The 21,134-nt window shown below is 41.7% G+C and overlaps 1 protein-coding gene across 7 annotated transcripts in view; it reads right to left on the reverse strand.

Annotated features, from left to right (window-relative positions):
* Positions 1-20,880, reverse strand: part of NR3C1 (nuclear receptor subfamily 3 group C member 1) — a 103,610-nt gene extending 82,730 nt beyond the window's left edge. Inside the window, exons 1-2 of one of the 7 annotated variants that reach the window (XM_019663296.1) lie at positions 20,657-20,880; positions 15,113-16,312 (exon numbers count right to left, since the gene is read on the reverse strand). In XM_019663296.1, the coding sequence (XP_019518841.1) occupies positions 15,113-16,299 (1,187 nt within the window). In that variant the 5' untranslated portion in view covers positions 16,300-16,312; positions 20,657-20,880. Of the gene's footprint in view, positions 1-15,112; positions 16,313-18,023; positions 18,332-18,665; positions 19,152-19,875; positions 20,045-20,360; positions 20,428-20,656 lie in introns of those variants that run through there. The other 6 variants (XM_019663322.1, XM_019663342.1, XM_019663305.1 and 3 more) reach the window with 6 other exon arrangements.
* Positions 20,881-21,134: the final 254 nt, after the last annotated feature.

Below are 21,134 nucleotides of genomic sequence, written 5' to 3' on the forward strand. Positions count from 1 at the left end.
GATGCACAGTAAAGCAAAAGCAATAAAACAAGGTATGCCTGTACCCAGTTTGAAAGTTAAGATCATAATGAAGCCAGCTGAAGAACTAACAATGAGTGAAGAAAGTTGATGACGAGGGTGGCATGGAACAAAGGACAGAGTTCTCGAGCAGGAACCTTTGGCCGTAAGGAGCTGTCTAATCTTCGCCATGTCACTGAAAGTCATAGCTAATATCTCATGAGTGGCTGGTAACTGCCAGGCACTGGGCATGCGGTTTGCGTGCATTATCTCGTTGTGCTCATTTTAAATAAAGGTGAGGAACTGAGGGTGTATAGGGTGATGAACTTGCTCAAGGTCATACAACTGGTAAACAGATTCATACCCAGAGCATCTGACTGCAGGGCCCCAATTCTTACCCACAATACTATACTAATTGTACGAGGCCATAGTGTTTCCTCCTCTTATAAACAGTGAGGACCAGATATCAAGATTGCCTCTGGCTGGAATTCTGTGATTCTGTGACAACAGGGACACACTCCTTCGTGGTTTGTGTTTTGGGTCATGAGGGTATTTTTCCCTGAACAGAACATCCTTGGAGCATATGCTAACATTAATGACTCCCTCGAGTCCTTTCCTTTGTGCATTATGCACAGTGGGGAAGCTCGTTTGGGAAATAAGTCTACCACCCACAAAGCAGTCTCCCTGGTCGTTTGCCACCTTGCAGCCAAGGTCTGGCTGCCCTGGGCTTTCTCCTCAGTGACTGGCAGGGTAGGCACTGAGAAAATTTGAATGAATGGATAAATATTCCACAGCCTCTGTGGGCACCAGCCTGGGATTGCCTTAGTGTTTCCTACAAGTCATTTACAGGTAACATGCAGACACCACACGGGCCCTGCTCTCACTGCTGCATCTTTTGCAACTGGAACTGTGCCGGCTCAAACCAAGTGCTGGTCTCACTGCAGTTACTGGCTTCCTACAGTCCCAATGTGCCCCAAAGGGGATAAAATATATGATGCAAGGCAAGGTCATGCTATTTGCTTCTTCTCCGTGGTTCTTTGTTCAAACAGCCAACCTAAATTTGAGTATCTTAAGTGCCAGGTGCTGTAGTGAAAACATTCTTTGTTCTTAAGAAAAATGGACCTAGCCAAAGAGATAAATCAGAAATATATAAAGAAAACAGTATTAATTCAACAAACATGTATTGGGGACCTACTATGTGCTAATCACCGAGTTAGGTATAAAGAACTGTACAGTTAGCAGTTGTCCAGGATACCAGCAGAAAAGGGGGATGGTGCTGGGGGTGGGCAGTGCGGGGAGGGGGCTATATAAAGCAAAGTATATGAAATAGGTGAGCATTAAACGTGTCTAAAAGGTTACACTATTAAAAGCAGAGACACCCGGTGGAATTCTGACTGTAAAAGTCCTCAGCTACATCACATGGCACAATGATATGCTGCAATTAATTTTAATATTTGTGGCAAGAAATTTGTTAGTAATAATGATTTATGTATTTTCATTATAAAGCAAAGTACAAACACTGCTAGGTTAGATTGTGATTTGCCATAATCCTTGTGAAAAGTAATTTGGAAATATCTGTAAAAAATTTAAATCTATGTGCCCTGGACTCAACAACTCTACTTTGGGGGAATCTACCTGCTAAGAAACAAAGTTGCTATATGTAAGGACACATAGAAAAGGGTGTTTATTGGAGCCACCTTTATGGTGGTAAAAATCATGAAACAATCTGAATGGAACATTGCACAACTATTAGAAAGATGGGATCCACAGTTGTTGATCTGAAAGGATGCCAGGGGGTACTGTGAGGTGTCAAAAGCAAGCTGCAGAGAAACTGGAATGTGATGATCCTATTCTTACTTAAAAGCACATAGCCCAGACTGCCTTATATGTATATATTTATGTTCAAAGATTGCAGAGAAATGTGGAGGATAGTAGGAGGCAAGCAGGAAGGGAAGGAGGAAAGGGGAAAGGAGAGGTGATGTGAATACGTTTATTAACTTTCCTTGGTATAATTTTACTGAAGGGAATGGGCACATTAGTTTTGTAATTTCTGAAAAGGCATTTGTGAAAATAATAATGAATAAAAACAATTCTACCATGGGCCGGCCGAGTGGCGCGTTGGTTAAGAACTGGCTTGGGACGCCAGAGGGCCCCGGTTCGGATCCCACATATGAGGGTGACACTGCCCTCCACAGCTAAGATGCTGAACAACAGCTCAACTTGGAGCTGGGCTGTTGTGAGTTGCCGGTGACGGCCGTAGGCTGCAGCACCTGCTGCAGTGGGTTGCCATGGGCTACCGTGTGTAGCCAGCAGCCAGCGTGAGCGGCCAGCAGCCGCAGTGAGCAGCCGTCCAGAGGCCGGCGACTGATCTGCCTCGCCTGGGAAGAGCGCAATGATGGTGCCAACTTGGGCCAGAGAAGCAATGTCCTCCACAACTAGAATGAAGAACAAAAGGACAGCAACTTGTCTGTTCCCCTTCCCCCAATTCCCCAGCGCTATTCCCATCCCCACAATTCCCCAATAAAAATCTTAAAAAAAAAAAATTATAACAAAAGCCAATTCACAGACTGTCCCTATAATCTTGCCCATGCTCAGATATGCTTTCGTGGATCAGACGGACAAGCGTGGAGGTGCATGAAATCCTTCAGGAGTTCTGGGGTATTAAGGCGGCTGTTTGCCGGCTGCCATTTGCATATGGGCGGTGGTGGGGAGGAGATGGAGAACTGCTATGCTATGAGCAACATAGGAACAGGCATTTTTTGATTAGGAAGATAACACCGAAAGCAGTGGTGCAGGATTAATCTGTCAGCAAGTGCAGGACGGACTAAGAAGGGAGAGGGGAACAGTAGGAACACATTTAAGGGACTCCTGAAGCGCCAGTTTTCTTCCGTTGTGCTATTTTCTCAGGGAAATGGAAACTCAATGCCCAGCTGGTTCCCAGCCTTTGGTCTCCTACTTCTAACCCAGTCTCAGGGTCTCTGTGGTCTCAGAAGCATGTTTCTTATCATCCACTTTAGTATTTTAATCTAAATCTCAAAGGCTGTGTAGGCTCTCAAACTTAGGGCTTCTATTTTAAAAATTATAAACTAGTTATGGCGTTGTTTTATTTAGCATTCCACTGATTTCTCTGGCTTTGACTTTCGAGAATGCTTACATATTTTAAGGAGTGGCTTCAACAACCACCTCTCATGATGATGACACTCTGTTTTCTTTCTTCTAACCTAGCTGACTCAACAGCACAAACTACTCTCTCCCCACCCCGATTTAATATTATTGTTTCCCAATTCTCCAACGGTTCATTCAGCATCTTTTGTGGCTGCTCTCTTTGGATGCCTTCCAGAGCCCTGTCCTTGGTCCTCCCCTCTTTTTTTCCTGAATACTAAAGCAGTTCATTCTTAAATGACCTCATCTGATTTTCTTGCTTTAGCTAATACCTACTTACCTTGCATTTTCTTTTTTCTGTGCTGTCTTTACCATTCTAGCTTGAACTCTCCCACAACTCTCAGTAAACAATATAACTTATTTTACCAACCTTTTGAATTGCTGCTACATACCATAGATAAAATAAGTAAAAAAACTATAGATAGAAGAAGTCAAATTTAACATATACATAATCTGAAGAAAGATAATGTAGAAATCTAAGCAAAAATAAGATACCTCTCCTCTCTTGGAATATTCAGTGATTACACACACACTTATCTGGAAAACAGGCACGCCATTTCTTGCCTGACTTTCTAGGTAAGTCAACACAAATGTATACATCAGACAGTCGCTAGAATCATCTCAATTCATAAACAAGTAAAAAACATAAAGAGGAAAGCTACTGCTACAAAAGGTTACTATCCTGAGCAAGATAAATAAAACAAAGCCAAACCTCAAACTCTTCACCTCCAAGCTTTGGTTAGTTACCCTAGTTTGTTCACTGGTATTAATATAATAAATGGACCAGAGTTAGTCTAAGAAACTCCGAAAAGCAGTCCATTTCAAAGTCTCAGAGCAAATTTAAAGACTGACAACAATTAAAAGTACATTTTCTTTATGTATATTCTTCTCTGTATACTTAAGCACTTGTCCATCTTAAAACTGATTTCCTATTTGGAGAAGAGAACCTGGGGTCTCACACCATCCTTCTTAGCGATAGTCATTACCTGCTGGCATTCCCTTTCTCTGGAAAGACAGAAGTGCAGCCCATCCCTAACACCTTCTTGGCTTGTCAAGTTGGTTCATTCATATATTCAGTGTGTATTTACTGACGTCTTACTACGTGCTAGACGCACTTCTACACGCTAGGATATAGCAGTAAGCAAGACAGACAGTATCGCCACTCTCCTGGAGCTCATATTCTCACAGGAGAGCAGACAAGCCAGAAATAATTAGATATGCAATGTTGAGGGAGAGGGAACAATGTGTGAAAGACGCCACTGTTTGAGACAGAGCTCTTATGGAGTCGGCATTTAAGTGGAGACAAAACCTAAAGCAAAGTAAGAAATGAGCCATGGTAGTATATTGGGGAAAATCGTTACAGGCAAAAATGCACTGGTGGACCTGGAAAGAGGACTATGCTTCCTCTAGAGAAGATCTTCTTAAGGGACTAGAAGGAAAAAGAAATGTCTTACACCTAGGGTACATAACCTCAGGTACGATTACGGATGAAAATCGTGTCTTTTCCTTGTCTGGTATCACAAGTGTATAGGGTGACCGTGTGCACACACCAGCTTCCTCCACAGGTGACTGAAGTTACCTGCTGGCTCCTTTCTAATGCCTCTGTCCTAATCTGACCAGCTCAGACTTGCCATCACTTCCTTCTTCTGCCTCAGGTTCCTTGTACCCCCTTTTTCACTCCAGGTAGCTGAAGCAACTCCTGTTTGCCATTTATCCACACGCTTTCCTCTAGGAAGTTTCAGTTATGCCTTCCTGGGAAAAAGCTTAACATCCTTCAAGTGCACATTTCAGAAAGCAAATTGGGTGGGTGGGGGTGGAGTGCGGAGCAGGTATGAAGGTCACTAGAAGATCACCGCTGGACTGCTCTGTGAGGTTGTGGATTTAGGGAGTTTTACCTTCGTTATCTCTGCATGCTCGCTCTAGGGCAGTGGAAGGACCTCTGAGATAGTAGAATTAACCTCTCACTCAACCCATCTTAAGAATTCCTTTCCTAAAACATGCATTTGTGAGATCTTCCACCTATCAACAACACCTGCTATCTGCTTTCCAGTGTTCATACAGACACACCTAGGCACAAAAAAGTCCAATTTAACCAGACACTGGAACTGGAATTTAGAACTTTCATTTTCTTTTTCCATGGGTTTCTTGGGTCTAACTTTTCACTCTGGCTTCAGTTATGTACTCTGTTTTTAAATATGTCTGTGGTACCCCCAAAGCACTGTGCAGTCCTATTAAAAGACATTATCCATTAAAGGGTCACACTTATCTCTACTATACTGAATTAGAGATTATTTCACCTATTTTTCTTACCTTCCCTTTTGAAGTATTTCTTCTTCTTGGACTGTATTTAAAATCTGGTGCCCACAGACTGTGCCAACACTAGCCCATCGTACATGTTTAGTTATAAGAAGCATGTCTACCTAACAGGAAAACCTACCAGCCTCAGAGCTAACAGAACTAGGAGAGTCTAGGCTCATGAAAGAGCGAAAAAGCCAAAGTTAGCAGTAGAGCAGAGCTCCCTCCTTACCCCCTTTCCTTAGCCGCTGAAAACTGAAGTTGTTTTGGGGGGAGAAAGAATAAACATTTGAGAAAGCAAGGTGTTTTCAGTACACACATAGGAAACCTGAAGCTCTTAAGCAGACGATTCTCACAAAGAATTTCAGCACTAACAGAGTGGTTACAAAAGGCATATCCTATTTTTAGTGTCACGGCATGTATCTTCTTCATGATTTCAAAGGCTGGGATCCATTCCAATCCTAGCATTTTATGAATAATAAACATGATCAAATTAAAAAAAATTAAAACAGTAACGACAACCAAAAGTCACATATTTTTAATGTCCTTTCATTAAGACTAGAAAATTTATTTTCAGGTGATAAGGAATAAAAGTAGAAAATATGTGAATTTTATATAAGTCGAACTATTTCACAGGTGTAAATAATGTCCGTGTACTTGAGTTGTTCTGGTCAGAGAGTTAATGCCCTGACACAAGGAGAGCAGGAATAGGAAATGACGCTGTTCTGCAGGTCGGTGTAGGAATTTACGTTTACTTTGTGTCTGCTATCATCACAGTCCCTTCAAGGGACAAAGTCAGGCCTACCTTATTTGAACATAAAATGAACACTTAGGGAAAAACAGGCTTAGAGGTGAGTAATAGCTGTTTTTTCTATACTTTGTCAAGAGAAGGGGATATAGAAGATGTTAACATAAAGCTCCTTGATAGCTTAAAGAAAACAAATCAGAACTTAACCACTTGAGAATCATCCATTTAGATGAATTACCTCGGGGGGCTAAGCACTTACTTCAGGGATAGTCAACCCAGTTTCAAACATCTATAAAAATACCTACATGGGTTCTTTTAAATAACCTCAGTGAAAACAAATGTTATAATTTGGGAGAGGATTAAATTTCTAAATTTCTGGAAGTACTCACATCTTTTGGAATCGCATAAATAAGGTCAATGACCTAGCTAAGGAGTAAATATATTTTCTGATTAAGCAATAATATATACACAGCCTCCCAAGGTGGAGGCTTAGAAATACAACTTTCATATTGGGTTTTCTGTTAAAAAAAAACCAATCTATTTTATATAGTCACACCTTGTCCATAATAAACTCAGCTGGATTCCAGATGACAAATTTCACATACAGTTCTAATTTAATTTTTTAAAGCTTCCCTTTAAAAAGGCTGCCTACAGAGTTAATGTTATATTTTACATTGGTATGTTTACCAATTTAAAATGTCATTTAACATGTTTCTGTACTTAGTTCTTTGTCATATAAAAAAGAGATTTATAGGTTTGGTTTAATCCATCAAATCTGTCTTACTCAAGTTCTTTTCAACCACTAAATTAAAAAACAAAAAAGTTAGTAAATGCAGTCAAGTAAATTTCATAATCCTCCCAAATTTATGCACTTAGGATAATTTTGGTATTCAATATAGTCAGAAGCTCTTTTTCACACAGCTTTGCTAAAAATGAGAAGTATAAAAAAATTTTTTTAACTGATAACTTCATTCTCAGGCAAATTCAAGTTTCTTTGCATACTTGATTTTATAAGAATACCAGACAATAAAACAGAAAGGGGATATTCTAGCACTTATTAATAAAAATATAACAATGTGGTTGAAGTTATTGCTATGGCTATTACATTTATTTAGATGGCTTATCTAATATTTAACTAAATCCATTGAAAAGCTAACAACAACAAAAAAAAACTGGGAAAAAAAAATCAATGTAAATATAACTCTTTTGGCCCCTGAAGGCTTTCAATCTAGTAGCCCTGATGACACTGGGATCCAAGTTCCCACAAGGATTATACAGAGTAGACACAGAAAAGGTCTAAGTGTTTGATGAACAGAAAATACCGACGCAGGCACAGATGCCCTGATGTACTTAGCCAATGAAAGACATGCTGGTTTTTGCCGAGTAGACTTGACAGAGCTTCAGAAATTCCACCTTGAATTTCTGTAGTACACTTTAATTTTCAAAGTAAACAACAATGGTGTCAGGCAAAAATGCTGGGTGTTCTTACTATTTTACAGAACCTTGAAACTTGACAGAAAGCAGTAAGAGACTACACAGATATACGCAGGAGAGCAGAGGTTTGATCCCATCTCTCCTTTGTATAGTTTAAAGACTCACTGATGACAAATAAAAATTTTTAAAGATCCATGAGGCATTTCTAACAAAATATTACATTATTTCCCTACAGATCAGTATTAAGCTTTCCTGACTATTCTTGTCTTTTTTTCCTCTTTAAATGTCTAAAGTTTTCCCACCTGTAAAATTAAGGTAAATAACAGCTACCTCTGTACTATACTGATACTGACAGAATCAATAACTTAATTTAGAAACTAGAATTTAAAGCCTTCACAGGGCTGTTAAGAGGGTTGAATGAGATGAACACATACAAAGTCATCCGCACAGTGCGGCCACATAATCAGCGTTCAACATTATTAGAAAAAAACAACACAGGTTAACAATATAGAAGAAAGAATGTATGTGGACATTGTATATTTTTAAAAATCTAAACCAGTTGATTTCATATTAATGTTAACAGAACACCTGGCTTACATGTATTATGTTTCAGGTCCCTAGAACTAGAGACCAGATGTTAAGAGAAGCCTGCTGGGGAGCTTAGGCAACTGAGAATTAGGATATTCAACCCAGCACCACCACTAATTCTGTGATCTTTCTCTAGACACTCTCTGTGGGTCTCATTTCCTCATCGGAAAAAATAAGAGGTGAGCCCTAGGTGCACTCTCAAGTCCTTTTGAGCTCTCACCTAAAACCACTGTACCTAACACATAAAGCAAGCTCTGAGATCTCCAGGGCCCCTCACCTCTCTGGGTTTACCAAAAGCAGTGTTTACGTATTGTCGTCTATGTACCACCAACTACATTATTTTAAGTTGATACCTCATAAAGATATCACATCTGGGTTAATTTTTTGTCTTGTACTTTATAATGCACACACACAAAAAAATACTAAAGAACCAATTTTACTATACCATTCCCTACCACCACTGCCTCCTTCACTAAAGTGACAGATTAAGAGGGTCACAGAATTTTAGAGACAGAAACACACATACATATCTCAAAAATAATTCATATATAATTGTAAAGAAAGTATTCTGACTCCGAAACATCTATTGCTCAAGGTCACATAGATTGGCTCAGCTCAGCCTTAGAACGCAAGTCTTCTGATTTATAGTTCTTTGCTATTACTTTTACTACTGAATCACTAAATCGTATTGTTTGGGAGGGATTTGAGGGTTTGTTTTTTTAAAGCACCAAATTTGCCATTTAAATCACGTTTAAATTAAGAAAGCCCTTATGTCCAGTAATTACAAAACAACTGAACACTGGAACAACAACAACAAAGTAAAACAGTGTTCATAACAAACCGGTAGAACTTTTAACATCCAACACGTGACGATCATCAGGTCATAAGTCACGCACTGCCCCAACCAGCATGAATAATAAATCATGTAGTAAATTATTTGTCATTTCACAACAGCTTGTAAAAATTGGCTATCAAATATATTTTCATAATAGCCACAGTTAGATATTATGGAAAATTATGAAATCAACTAGAATCAAGGCTAATTTTAACAGGAAAAGAAATAAAAGTTAACATTTATTGCAACAAGCTGTATGTCTTAAACGCTGCATTAGGATGAACTCTCAAATTGTTAGTGACAAAAATAAAAACCCAATGTAAGAATCTGTGATAAACAAACACCTACAACTAATCATATCATTAAATCTTTCTCTCCCCTTATATATACTGAAGGTGTCAAAAAAATGCGCCCTCTATATGTATATATTTGGTGCCCCACAGGGTGAATGAAAAAAGCTCTAAGAGGTAAGTTCATGAAATTTGCTTCACTGTAGACTCTATTAATCTTGCTGAAACTTGTTTGAGAGAAAATATATTTTAAAGCACTCAAAATTAATATTTGAGTTACTCTGTAAAAGTATGTTTAAGCATGCAGCTCTACGAAGATAAGTCATTAATATTTAAACTGGCCAAGAGACAAAATTAAGGGATGACACATTTCCAGTCAAAATAATTGGCTTTAAGGGCTATATTGCAATATAAATAGTTTCAATGACTGTCTAGCAATTGCAAAACCCCATAATTTAGTCTATATATGGACAATTAAATAAGAATTTAATTTCCTCAATATTTCAGCAGAAAAATATACAACCCATGGAAATATACAAGAAAAGGGCTGTCTGTACTCCGTAGTCAGATAACAATGTATGTAAAAATGCACTACGAAATATAAAGTGGTTATAGCAACATAAAGATACCATCATTATTTCAATTGCATTCCAGTAGTTAGCTTAAATAAAAATGTGACAAATATGAACTTGATATTAGCTGAAATAATCTATAAGGAATTAAAATGTTCATTCCTTTTTTTTTTTTTTTGGTAATAAAGCACAGCAAAAGCCAACATAACCCTATAAACAGGGCTATATTGCCATAATTAGCTTAAGAGTTCTATCTCAAATGAAAGAAACTCAATTGTAATCCTGATTTGTGCTCTCTCTTGTACATAAACACAGGCCCAAATCTCTCTTCTTAGTCTTCTGATTTCATGAGAGTTGATCCAAATTGCTGTTTTTCGGAGCTGTTGCTGATATTTCTAAACTCATCTTCCACCTTTCCACACCTCTACTGCTCCTTCCTCTCCTTCTCCCGCTCCCCACAACACCCATTAATTCAACAACTCCACTGAAAATTATGTATTTAAGGGACATTTGTGATGGTAGGTGAGGAATAAGACAAGCTGTCAAAATTAGGTGTTTGGGGGTTGAAATAACTGTCTATGATTCTGAGCTGCTATAAAATTGCACATTTTCTAAAATATACCTTAATGTGTAAAATGAACACAAAATTCACTTTTAAGTCACACTCTAATCCAACTTAGCACAGAAATCATCATACACAATTCAAAGGGAAAGGAACACTTAATGGGTCTTTTCTTTAAAAAAAAAAAAAAAGTAAGTTCTCCATAGGAATATTTTTATTTACTTGAAAAATACAAAACCCACGTAGAATAAGCCAGAAGAAAATGAGAGCAGTTGGCTATCTGAAACTACAGAAATGAGAACATGGGCTTTCAAATGCTTCTGTAAGGTCAATAAATAATTGATTGTTTCAGTTATAGCTTAATTCAAAAACATTTCTTGAAAACTCTTTTCCAACATGAGGTATGTATATGAGACACATATATATGTAATATATATATTTATTTTTATTTATTTCTATGACTTAGAAATATAGACGTGCCCATTAATTTGGCAAATGCCTGTAAATACTGTATTACACAATTATCAGGATGTCCTTAGAAGCATAAATGCTATTCAGCACAAACCTATTCTGCCTATTTAATTTGCTCACATAAATAGTACTGCATAATGAGAAGTCACTGCTAATTAAAATTAGGTGTGATCTTTAATGTAAGAAAAAACATGTTTTAAGAAATATGCCCCAGACTTATTTTAAATATAATGTAAATGAAGATTTCCTAACAACTAGGCTACTTCAATCACCTGCAGGCCAGAGAGGATAAGCCTTATATAACCAACCAATTAATACAGATGCTCTTTCACATTCGGCACTCATGCTAAAATAAACCCTTTTGACCCAATCTCTCCTTCACTAAAATCTCAAAAGGCCTCTAAAGTGATCTCTACCCACATATGAATTTCACTTTTAATACAATTTGCGTTTAACCTACATTTATGCAAGGTATGTTTCAAAATAAGTCTTTTGTAAAGTTTATATACATTTAATAATACAGTGAAAGTGGTCAGACTAAAATATCTGTAACACCAATGGGCAAAACCAAAACAGCATTATGATACAAGACAATTGCGATAGCCAAAGAAACATCACCAGAAGTAATTTCAAGAAAATCTGACCACATGCTAGTCACATTTCTGTATCAGAGTCATTCCACACTAAATTGACATACCTGATTACACAGTGTGCGTTATGTTTTTGGGTTTTTTTTAACCTTTTACTAATAACATAGCCATAACAAAGTACAGGGTTAAAAAAAAAAAGATTCTTATCATAAAGCTGAAAATAGCCAAAAGCAAATCTTTAACATTCAGAAATCATTTTATTTGAGTGAATATCAGAAATGTTAAGTTTTAAAAGACACTGAAACACTGCCAGAACCTCTGGAAGGAGAGGAAAAAGAAAAGGTAGAGGAAGTAAAGAAAGTATTCATTAAAAAGAGGGTAAATCAAATTCAAACAAAATCTCTTCCTTATCGCTCCTCTCTTTCTGAGAAAACATTCACCATGACGTTAACAAGAAAAATGAGAAAAGGGCAGAATTTGCTTCACTCATCCTGTGTTTGTACAGGTCTTCAATTTCATTATATTAACAAAATTAGACACGGATACAGTTAATATCCATATAAATTAAAGTGAAGTTAAAATCCATATTAATTTTTGTAGCTTCATTAGGTGCCAATCATCAGAGCCCCAAACTCCACCTAAAACTGAGTTTACACATTCATCTTGCGTCATTCTCGCTCTCCAATAATCTTACCCTTTAGAAAAGGGTCAACTTTTTAACACTAAAGGTTCAATATAATCCCAAGAAAGGCTCTAATTCCACCTGAAACTATTTACGTCTTTGCCTCTTATTAGCAGCTGCACCATTAATGCTGAAGGGAAACAATATTGAAAATCAAATTATGCAGAAATGTGCCTTCTTCAGGGTTACAAGTTTATGCTAAATTTTGTGAATTTCAATATTTAAAAAGCATATTAAGTTAGAATGGCTAGTTTGTTTTACTTAAAGAATGTATTGAGCATCAAGTAAGGTTTCTCATTTTACTATTAATGAACTTAAACCTTAAAAAGAAAAACTTTACTATGCTCAATCATGACATTCCTGATTTTACAATTTAAGCTGATAACTGCATGCTGTGCTATGTTGACACATCAGAAAGAACTTGTTTTGCCCTCCAAACAGAGTGTAAATTTTTTTTAAGCCTTCTGAGAAAAAGCAATTTAGGTGTCATCTTAAAAAGTCAAACTATGATTTATGCTTTTTTTAATTTAAAAGGAATGCAAGTTATTGGTGGCATTTAATATTTTTATATCAAAATTCAGAAAGTCAGTATTCAATACAGCTGTGTTCTAAACTTGATGATTGATCTGCTAATCACTCAGGGCCACTGGTCACAGCTAATGTTTGGCTAGAACCATAGTAACATATAGAGAAGAGACAGCCACCACTTTTAGTTATATCAGGGCTGTTGTTTGCAAACAATAGACTAATTCAGTGGTGGCTAGAAAAGAAACATTGTTTCAATTTATTTGGAAGAGGCTTTGTTCTGGGTAATCATAGTTCCCAATATCAAGTTAATGCCAAAAGGTATAAAAAATTCAAACATTACCAAATGATCCTATATAAGATAGCACACCTTTTCATCAGAACTCCAAGTCACACATCAGCATAGAAATAACTATTTTGTTGGATATTAAACAATCTTGAAAGAGCCACATCATCAATGTTTTGCCTACTGTCATAAGGCTGCTATGAGGCTCAAATTAAAAATACGTGAAGACACATTATGTCATAAATTACAACAAAAGGTATTAAAATTACCTTTAATGATCTATGGGTAACAATGGTCACCTAAGACTTAGACTCCAGATTCCAGATTTTATGGGGCTTAATGAAAGTTCATTGTAAATAGAAAACAAGTCTTGTTCTATGCCTTTTTTATACTAAGGAAAATGAAAACAATACCATGGTGATTATCAGAACAAAATTCAGTAATAATCCCCCCGAGTTTCCTAAAATACATTACTTTTCTTTGTACAATTACAAGTTTTATATAAGCCAATGTAATCATTTCCTACAAATAGCTTAGTCAAATCAACCATGTTCAGTAGTGAATTCCAAGGACAAAAATTGGAGATTGAAAAGTTTAAAACACAGAATGACTTCTGACATTTAAACACAACAGTTTATGCAATAAGAAACATCTCAAATCTCCTTGCTGAAAATATTTTAAACCTTCAGCTCAGAATGACAGCAATAAAAAAACTGAAGTACAATTATTCTAAATAAAGATAATTATTACTTAAATAATAGATTAGGTCTTTTACATTAAGACACACAAGAACCAAAGCTTTTTTTTTTTTCTTTTGATGAGAAACCACTAACCCTTTTTTAAAGGAACAGTACACAGCCTAAATCTAAGTCTAAAATTTTTCCACAACAAGAAAAGCTTCCTATTTAAAGAGGAAAGAAGAGACACCTCAGAGTGTTAGGATATCCCTTTAACAGAAAAAAGGATTTCAAAGAGTTTTAAATAAAAACTTTCAATAGCTAGTTAATGGTAACAATGACTATCACTAACATTTAAGAAAAAACTTGAAATGCTATGTACAAATGAATCAGTGTCTACTATGCCTTTCAAACACACCCCACTGATTAATCAACCTTGTGCCTCTGCAACACCATTTTTATATTTTTCTTCACACCTAAAATGTGATATACAGCCCAGTGCTTATTTGAATTGGGGGTGGGGGTAAGGGTAGAGACCTTAACTCCTGCCAACAGATACATCAAAATTCAAAACTTTTTTTCTGGTAATTCCGTTTTTTTACAGACCTTTTTGAAGTCAAACAGTAATGTCAGTATACTTATAAATGACTGAGAAAAAAAGCAGCCAGACAAAGATACCAAACCATAGCTGAGAACTGAAGCTTCACAGTGTCGGCCATCAGTTAGCTATTTGAGAACTTGTGGGAACATTTGAAAGTAAAATTTTCTTTTGCACCATGTTGCCACCAATTCTTCCTTAAAGAGATTAATCAGCAGACACGACAGGACAACTTTAGGACAGGAACCCTGTGGGCAAGTGCCAGGTCTAATACTGTGTCAGTGTACTGTTCACGGCGTTGCTTTAGGTTATTGTCAGTACTTGTAATTTTTAACCCTTTAATCTCCTCAATCTAACACTTCACAAATGTATAAACACAGCAGCATGACTTCTGATTATGTAAAGCATGAAGGGTACTTTTCTTGATCATGTAAGGGCATATGCTAAAATAACTTAAATGAATATGCACAATAAATATATTATCAGACATTGGACCCCCTTGAAATTACACGATTTTTACTTAAAATACCTGTTGATGAGCAATATGATTTTACATCTTTTAATAAAATTTTCAACCACAGGCCAATGGGATACCAAATACCATTATTTCACAAAGAAATCTGAAATGGTTATGTACATATAATTCACTTAGGTTGTCTACAATGCCTATTTTCTAAAGACCACTTAAACTTATGCACATGAAGAAACACATCAATCGCTAGAGATCACATACACATGAGTGAATATTTAAATCTATCAATCTGCCTTAAACGTAAGAAATATGAAAACATTAATCTTACCTTGAATAGCCATTAGAAAAAACCGATCGGCCAGAGAAGTTCAAAGTCCCCAAGGAAGCCAAGTTGTCATCTCCAGATCCTTGGCACCTACTCCAATTTTCTGAACCAACAGGGATTGGTGGAATGACATTAAAAACAGGCTTCTGATCCTGTTGTTGAGAAAGGGATGCTGTATTCATGTCATAGTGGTACATCTGTCCCCCAGAGGTGCTCACGCCGTGAACAGAAATGGCAGAAATTTTATTACCAATTATATTTGCCCCAGAAAAGCTTGCCTGACAGTAAACTGGGCCCAGTTTCTCCTGCTTAATTACTCCAGGGGTGCAGAGTTCAATGAAATCTTCTTTTTCTGTTTTCACTTGGGGCAGTGTCACGCTGCTGGGGCTTGATAAGATCAGATCTCCATTATCCTTAATTTTAGGTTTAGTGTCCGGTAAAACAAGAGGCTTACAGTCTTCATTCGAGTTTCCTTCCAAAAGGAATGGGTCATCCTCTCCTGCCAAAGGAGAAAGCAAACAGTTTTCATCCATCAAGAGGTCTGATCTCCAAGGACTCTCATTTGTCTCTTTACCTGGGGACCCAGAAGAAAACTCCAAATCCTGCAAAATGTCAAAGGTTCTTTGGTCTGTGGTGTACAGCTTCACACTGCCCCCATTGGTGCCAGTGTGGCTCTTCAAATTTTGCTGTTCTGAAGACACATCAGAGTGGGATTTTGGAAACTCCTTCTCTGGGGGGGCAGCAGAAACGGCAGCGGATGCTGAACTCTTGGGGTTCTCTGGAACACTGGTCGACTTACTGAGGTTTGCGATGCTTTCTTCCAGAAGCCGAAAGTCTGTTTCCCCAGAGGAAAGGCTGATTTGGCCCTGCTGTGGGAATCCCAGGTCATTTCCCATCACTTTTGTTTCTGTCTCCCCCATATACAGTCCCATTGAGAGTGAAACTGCCTTGGACAAATCTGGCTGCTGCGCATTGCTTCCTGAGCCTTTTGGAAAATCAACCAAAAGTCGTTGCTGCTTGGAGTCTGACTGAGAAGCAGCAGCCAGTGAGGATGAAGATGCAGAAACTTTCACAGTAGCTCCACCCCTTAGGGTTTTACAGAAGTCCATCACATTTCTCCTTTCCCGACCAAGCACACTGCTGGGGATTTCTTCTCTACTTGGGGGGCTTAATGATTCCTGAGAGTCCATCAGTGATTATCAGCTACCAAAAAAAGAGAGAGGGAAAACATAATAAGCTATAAAGTCACATTATCTCTGTGATCCAATTAGTACCTAAGAAAGAGCCTGTTAAATGAACCTTTTAGTTAACTCCGATTCTAATTCCTTGTTATCAGAAGAGTAGTTTCTGTCTTCCAGAATAAAAAAGCCATGTACCCCGCTCCTATTCAGTGGGCCACATTTAAAAGTACAATGCGGTCCATTTGCACGGCTCAGGACAAAATTGCATCAAACTAAGCTAGATTAATTCATCCTGCCACTCACAGAACTATAACTTCGTTAATCATAGACATTATAATTCATTACATCTGATTATTCTAAAGGTTCAAGATGATGTCAAAGTATTTAATTTTTTTAAAGTATGATCATTAAAATTCCTATCTTTTCAATCAAGGCAGTTTGCTTTTCTGAGAATCAATACACATAAAATTTGACAAATACTATGCTAGAATTCTCTAATTATTCTCAAATTCCCCTCCTACCAGCTAGGCACACATCCAAACCTTTTAGTACAACCTACTGGCGAACCCTGGACATCTTATTTGAAAAATAAATACTGATGATCTGCTCATCTTCCCATAGGGTAGGAAAAGGCTCTTATTTTTAACCAGTATTTCTTATTGAATGTACCTGTTGAATAAAGCCTGCTTTAAAATTTTGGACCTACAATATAAAACAGGCCAACTAAAATTTAGATTTTAAAAAGAATAGCATGTGCAGTAGCTTTTCACTACAATTTTTGCTTATTTAAATGTAACAAATGCAGTCCCTCTCAACCCTTACAATATATAGATGAAGATACATTTATTTTTTAAAACTGCTTAAGACCCTCAGTATGAAAAATTACTGTTCTCTAAATTAAGATTTTCCCCTTCCAAATATCGAAGTACTGAAAAACAGAAAAACCCAGAACTGGAAAATCACTTTCATATCTATCCAGGTTTTTAAAAATCCAATAAAATGCTCAGATAAACCTTCACCTATCCCAATTCTGAGCCTATTCTCAAGAGGATGAAGTTGCTAGTATATTGTTAATAATCAGAATGTTTTATGAGACGGTATATACACATTTGCGACATTATAGTCAAATCCCACCCAATGGAAAGAAACTTTTCCTGTACGGAGACTTGAAGAAACATAAACTTCACTGGCCCTCACTGAGAATGATATGTGATGAAGGCAGAGAGACGAGACGGGTGAGGATCTGCCACACAAATCTTGAGGGTAAACTGCTTATCTCCCCGTCCCTCCGCCCCATTTATCTGATAACGATCTCGATCTCTAAACACAAATGGAACCTAATGAATTTCCACGCAGCTTTGACAGCTGCCTTCAAACTCGAAACCAAAACAACACCTCATAAAACGAAACGATCCCTCCAACGATTTTATCCCCCAGTCTAAACTGCGAACAACCCTGGCACATTAATCGGCTTCAATGAACCATGCCAGGGGGTCTTAAATGGTATTACAAGGCTGCCATTATCCAGTCTGCAATCCCAAACGTCAAACTCGCGCTTGTCAAAAATCTCACCAGAAAACGATTACAGTGAAGGGAGGGTCTTTTTCGAAAAGGGGCCACTTAGAAACGTCAGACTCGAAATGCTGCCAAGCGCCAAAGAACAAACCCTCTGTGGGGGCGGGGGGTGTGGGGGGAAGGTTAAGTGCGAGGTTAAAAGAGAAATGTGTACAGACCTGTTGAGTTCTCCCTCCGACACGCCCACTCCTACCCGATAACACCAGACCTGACCGAAGTCTCCAAGTTGCAGGCTGTCAGCCCCCCGAGTGTGCGCTCACGCGCGCGCGCACACACACACGGACACGGACACGCACACTCACACCCTGCGCGCCTGCCAGAATTAAGACGAGCTGGAGCCTCGACTGAAACCCTGATCGCGCTCGGGCGCACCAGGGTGGAGTGGAAATATTTGGGCGAGTAGAATTCGGAAGCGGCTCAACGTTCACCATTAAAATGGGTGTCTGGGCGGCCCCCTGCGAGGGAAAACGAAGGGAACTTGAAAGAAAAAAAAAAAAGGCCAGGATTCCGCGCCAAGGAACGAGAGGCTGGAAACCCGGGGCAGCTCAACGGGGCTCCACTCACAGAGTCACAGCTTAGGTTCCTCCCCCTCGGCCTGGCCGGGGGAAGGCAGCCGACGGAGAGGAAGAGGCCAGCGCTGTCACCCGCGCAATGCCCTTTCGTCACCGTCACCCGGCCCTCACCAGCCCCCACCCCCATTGCCGGAGGCTAATAAAAGTTTACCGGCTCCCGCGGCGGCTGTCCGAGCCGCACCTCGGGGGGTCCAGCGGCTGCGCCGGTCCCGGCCCCCAGCTTCTTACCTCTGGGAGAGGTGCCGTTCACCCGCCACCGTCCGCAGTTCCCACCGCAGCCGAGATAAACAACTTGGCATGTGAAAGCAGGAGGAGCAGGAGATAGATTTTTTTCAAAAAAAAAGGAAGTAAACAGCTGCCCCCTTCTCCATGGGGGGAAGGGAGAGCCCCTATTTAAGAAAGTCTCCCATTTCCCGGCTGACAAGCCAGTCCCCCGCTCCGCGCCCTCTCTGCGGGCCGGGCTCGGGGCGCGCGTCCTCCGTCCCGGCGCTTCGCCGCTTCGGCCGCTCCAGCTGCTGCGTCTCCTTCCACCCACTAGAATCCGTCCCCGACGGACGGGCGGCGACTCGGGCTCCCGTCACAGACTCGAGCTCGCAAAATGGAGGAGGAGGAGGAGGAGGAGGAGGAGGAGGAAGAGGAGGAGGAGGGGAGGGAGCGCGGACACGCGAAAGGGCCGCCCGGCCGCGACTAGCGAGCGGGACCGAGCTGGGGTGGGGAGGGGGGCGGGCGGAGGCGGCGCCACGGCGCGCACACTCTCGCACACACGCGCTCCCACTCCACCCCCGTCCGCTCCCCGCCCGAGGGGCCGCGCGGCGGCGGCAGGGAACGGTGCAACCTGTTGGCGACGCTCGGCAACTGCACGGGAGGCCGCAGCCCCTGCCCCCACGCCCTCCGCGCGAGCCCAGCCACCCTAGCCCCGACGGTGCCTGCACGCCCGCGGCCCGGGCATGGTCCCCGCCCCGGCAGCCCGCTGCCGCGCACCGGGCTTCTCCTCGCCCACCCATCCCCACCCCCAGGAAAAAGGAGAGGTGGCGGCGGCGGGAGCCAACCTGGTCTCTACCGGGTGAGATTAAGAGGGAAGCCGAGTTTCTCTAGTTTCTCTTGTGCTGCCTCCTTCCCGCCCCCGCCCAGCTCCGCGACTCCCAACCCACTCGGGAGCTCGCCCTGTCCCTCGGCGGCAATCCCCGCCAGCACTCGTGCGGGGGACATGGGACTGCCTAGGGGAACCGGGGCCCGGCCCGCAGCAGAGCAGCGGCGGTGGTCCGCGCCGCCGCCCCCGGGCCGAGGTGCGCGAAGTGTGTCACTTCGCGAGGGGCTACGGGGTTGCACGGAAACAGTGCAGCAGCGTCTCGGCCGCTCTCTGGGCTGGCCGGCCAGACACGCCCTCTGGGGACGCTTCAGGGAGAGCAGGGCAGAGGAGGGGTCGGCGCATACGTACTCTGAGCCGGGGGGCAGTCGCGTGCCGGCAGGTCCCCCACCCCCGCATCGTCTGGGCGGCCCCGTCTGCAGCCGCCGCCGCCGCGCTCTCGCACCGGGAGAGAAGTTGCAAAGCAGAACCCACCCTCCCCCGCGCCCCAGCGGTCCCCCACCCTCTTCCCCAAGTCTGCGAGGCGGCGGCGGCGGCGGCGGCGGCAGAAGGAGGCGCCGCCTGCCAAGTTCAACCCCCATCCCTCCCTCCCTCCCAGCGCGCTCACACTTGAAGGAAGTTGCACGCCAAATGCAAAACCTCCGGCGAGCTGGCTTTCTTTGCACTTTTTAAGCATTATTTTTAAGGAAAGCAGGGGGTGGCAGGCCTAAAAGCAAGTTGCAGGCGAAATGGTTAAGTTGCTTGCAAAGTGCGGTCCCCCCGCCCCCCAAAGACTCCTGACCTCTCCTGCCACCCCCCTCCAGGGCCCGTGTCCAAGTGTCCCATGAAAGACCCACCCCGAATCTTGACTTTCGCTGCTCTCCACTCAATGCGTCACCCGCCCGTTTTTATTCACGGGACCCCAACCCCTCCAATTAAAACAAAATACACGCAGCCTCAAGATGTCAGCATTAAACTCCCTCCAGCTGTTCCCGTTACGCGCCTCCCCCTCAGTCCGAGGGAAACACGTGGCCAATCCCCAAGGAGAGGGGCGTGGGGCACAGGGTGCCCGCACGGGAGGTCCCCGACCAGCCCCCTGCCCCAGCTAGTCGCGTCAGGAGTGTTTGGGCGACGCCGGGACCCAGCCTCCTACCTTGTGCGGCACACATGATTTTTGTGACTTGGGGAAAGGTGGTGCTGTGTTGCTTTAGGGTTTCGGAAGGTAACTTTTGCGCCCCCACAGGTGACAGCGCTTGCCAGCTCCTGACGGGGGCGGAGGCTGCCGCAGCTCCACCTAGTCCCTGCTCGGGCGCTCAGCCGCAGCCACTCTTCCTCAGGCCGCGCTCTAACTCCGGCGGCGGCCGCCTCTGCTCTGACATCTTAAAGAGGATTGGGGAAGCGCGTGCCGGAAGCCGCCCTCCGCCATCTTGGTAAAGGACGCTGACGCCGGCCCGGCCGCGCGGCCACCATCTTGGCAAAGGTTCTCGTTCGTGGCAACGGAAGTGTGCTTTTCCTCGGTTCTGAGGGTAGCCGCTGCCCTATATGTTGTCCGATGGTGAAAGGAGCGAACGAGGCTTTTAGCAAGCGGCCTGTCCGGAGACAATCTACACGGGCCGCCTGCAGACGGACCT

This window comes from Hipposideros armiger, unplaced genomic scaffold (assembly GCF_001890085.2).
Source record: "Hipposideros armiger isolate ML-2016 unplaced genomic scaffold, ASM189008v1 scaffold_11, whole genome shotgun sequence".
Lineage (NCBI taxonomy): Eukaryota > Metazoa > Chordata > Mammalia > Chiroptera > Hipposideridae > Hipposideros > Hipposideros armiger.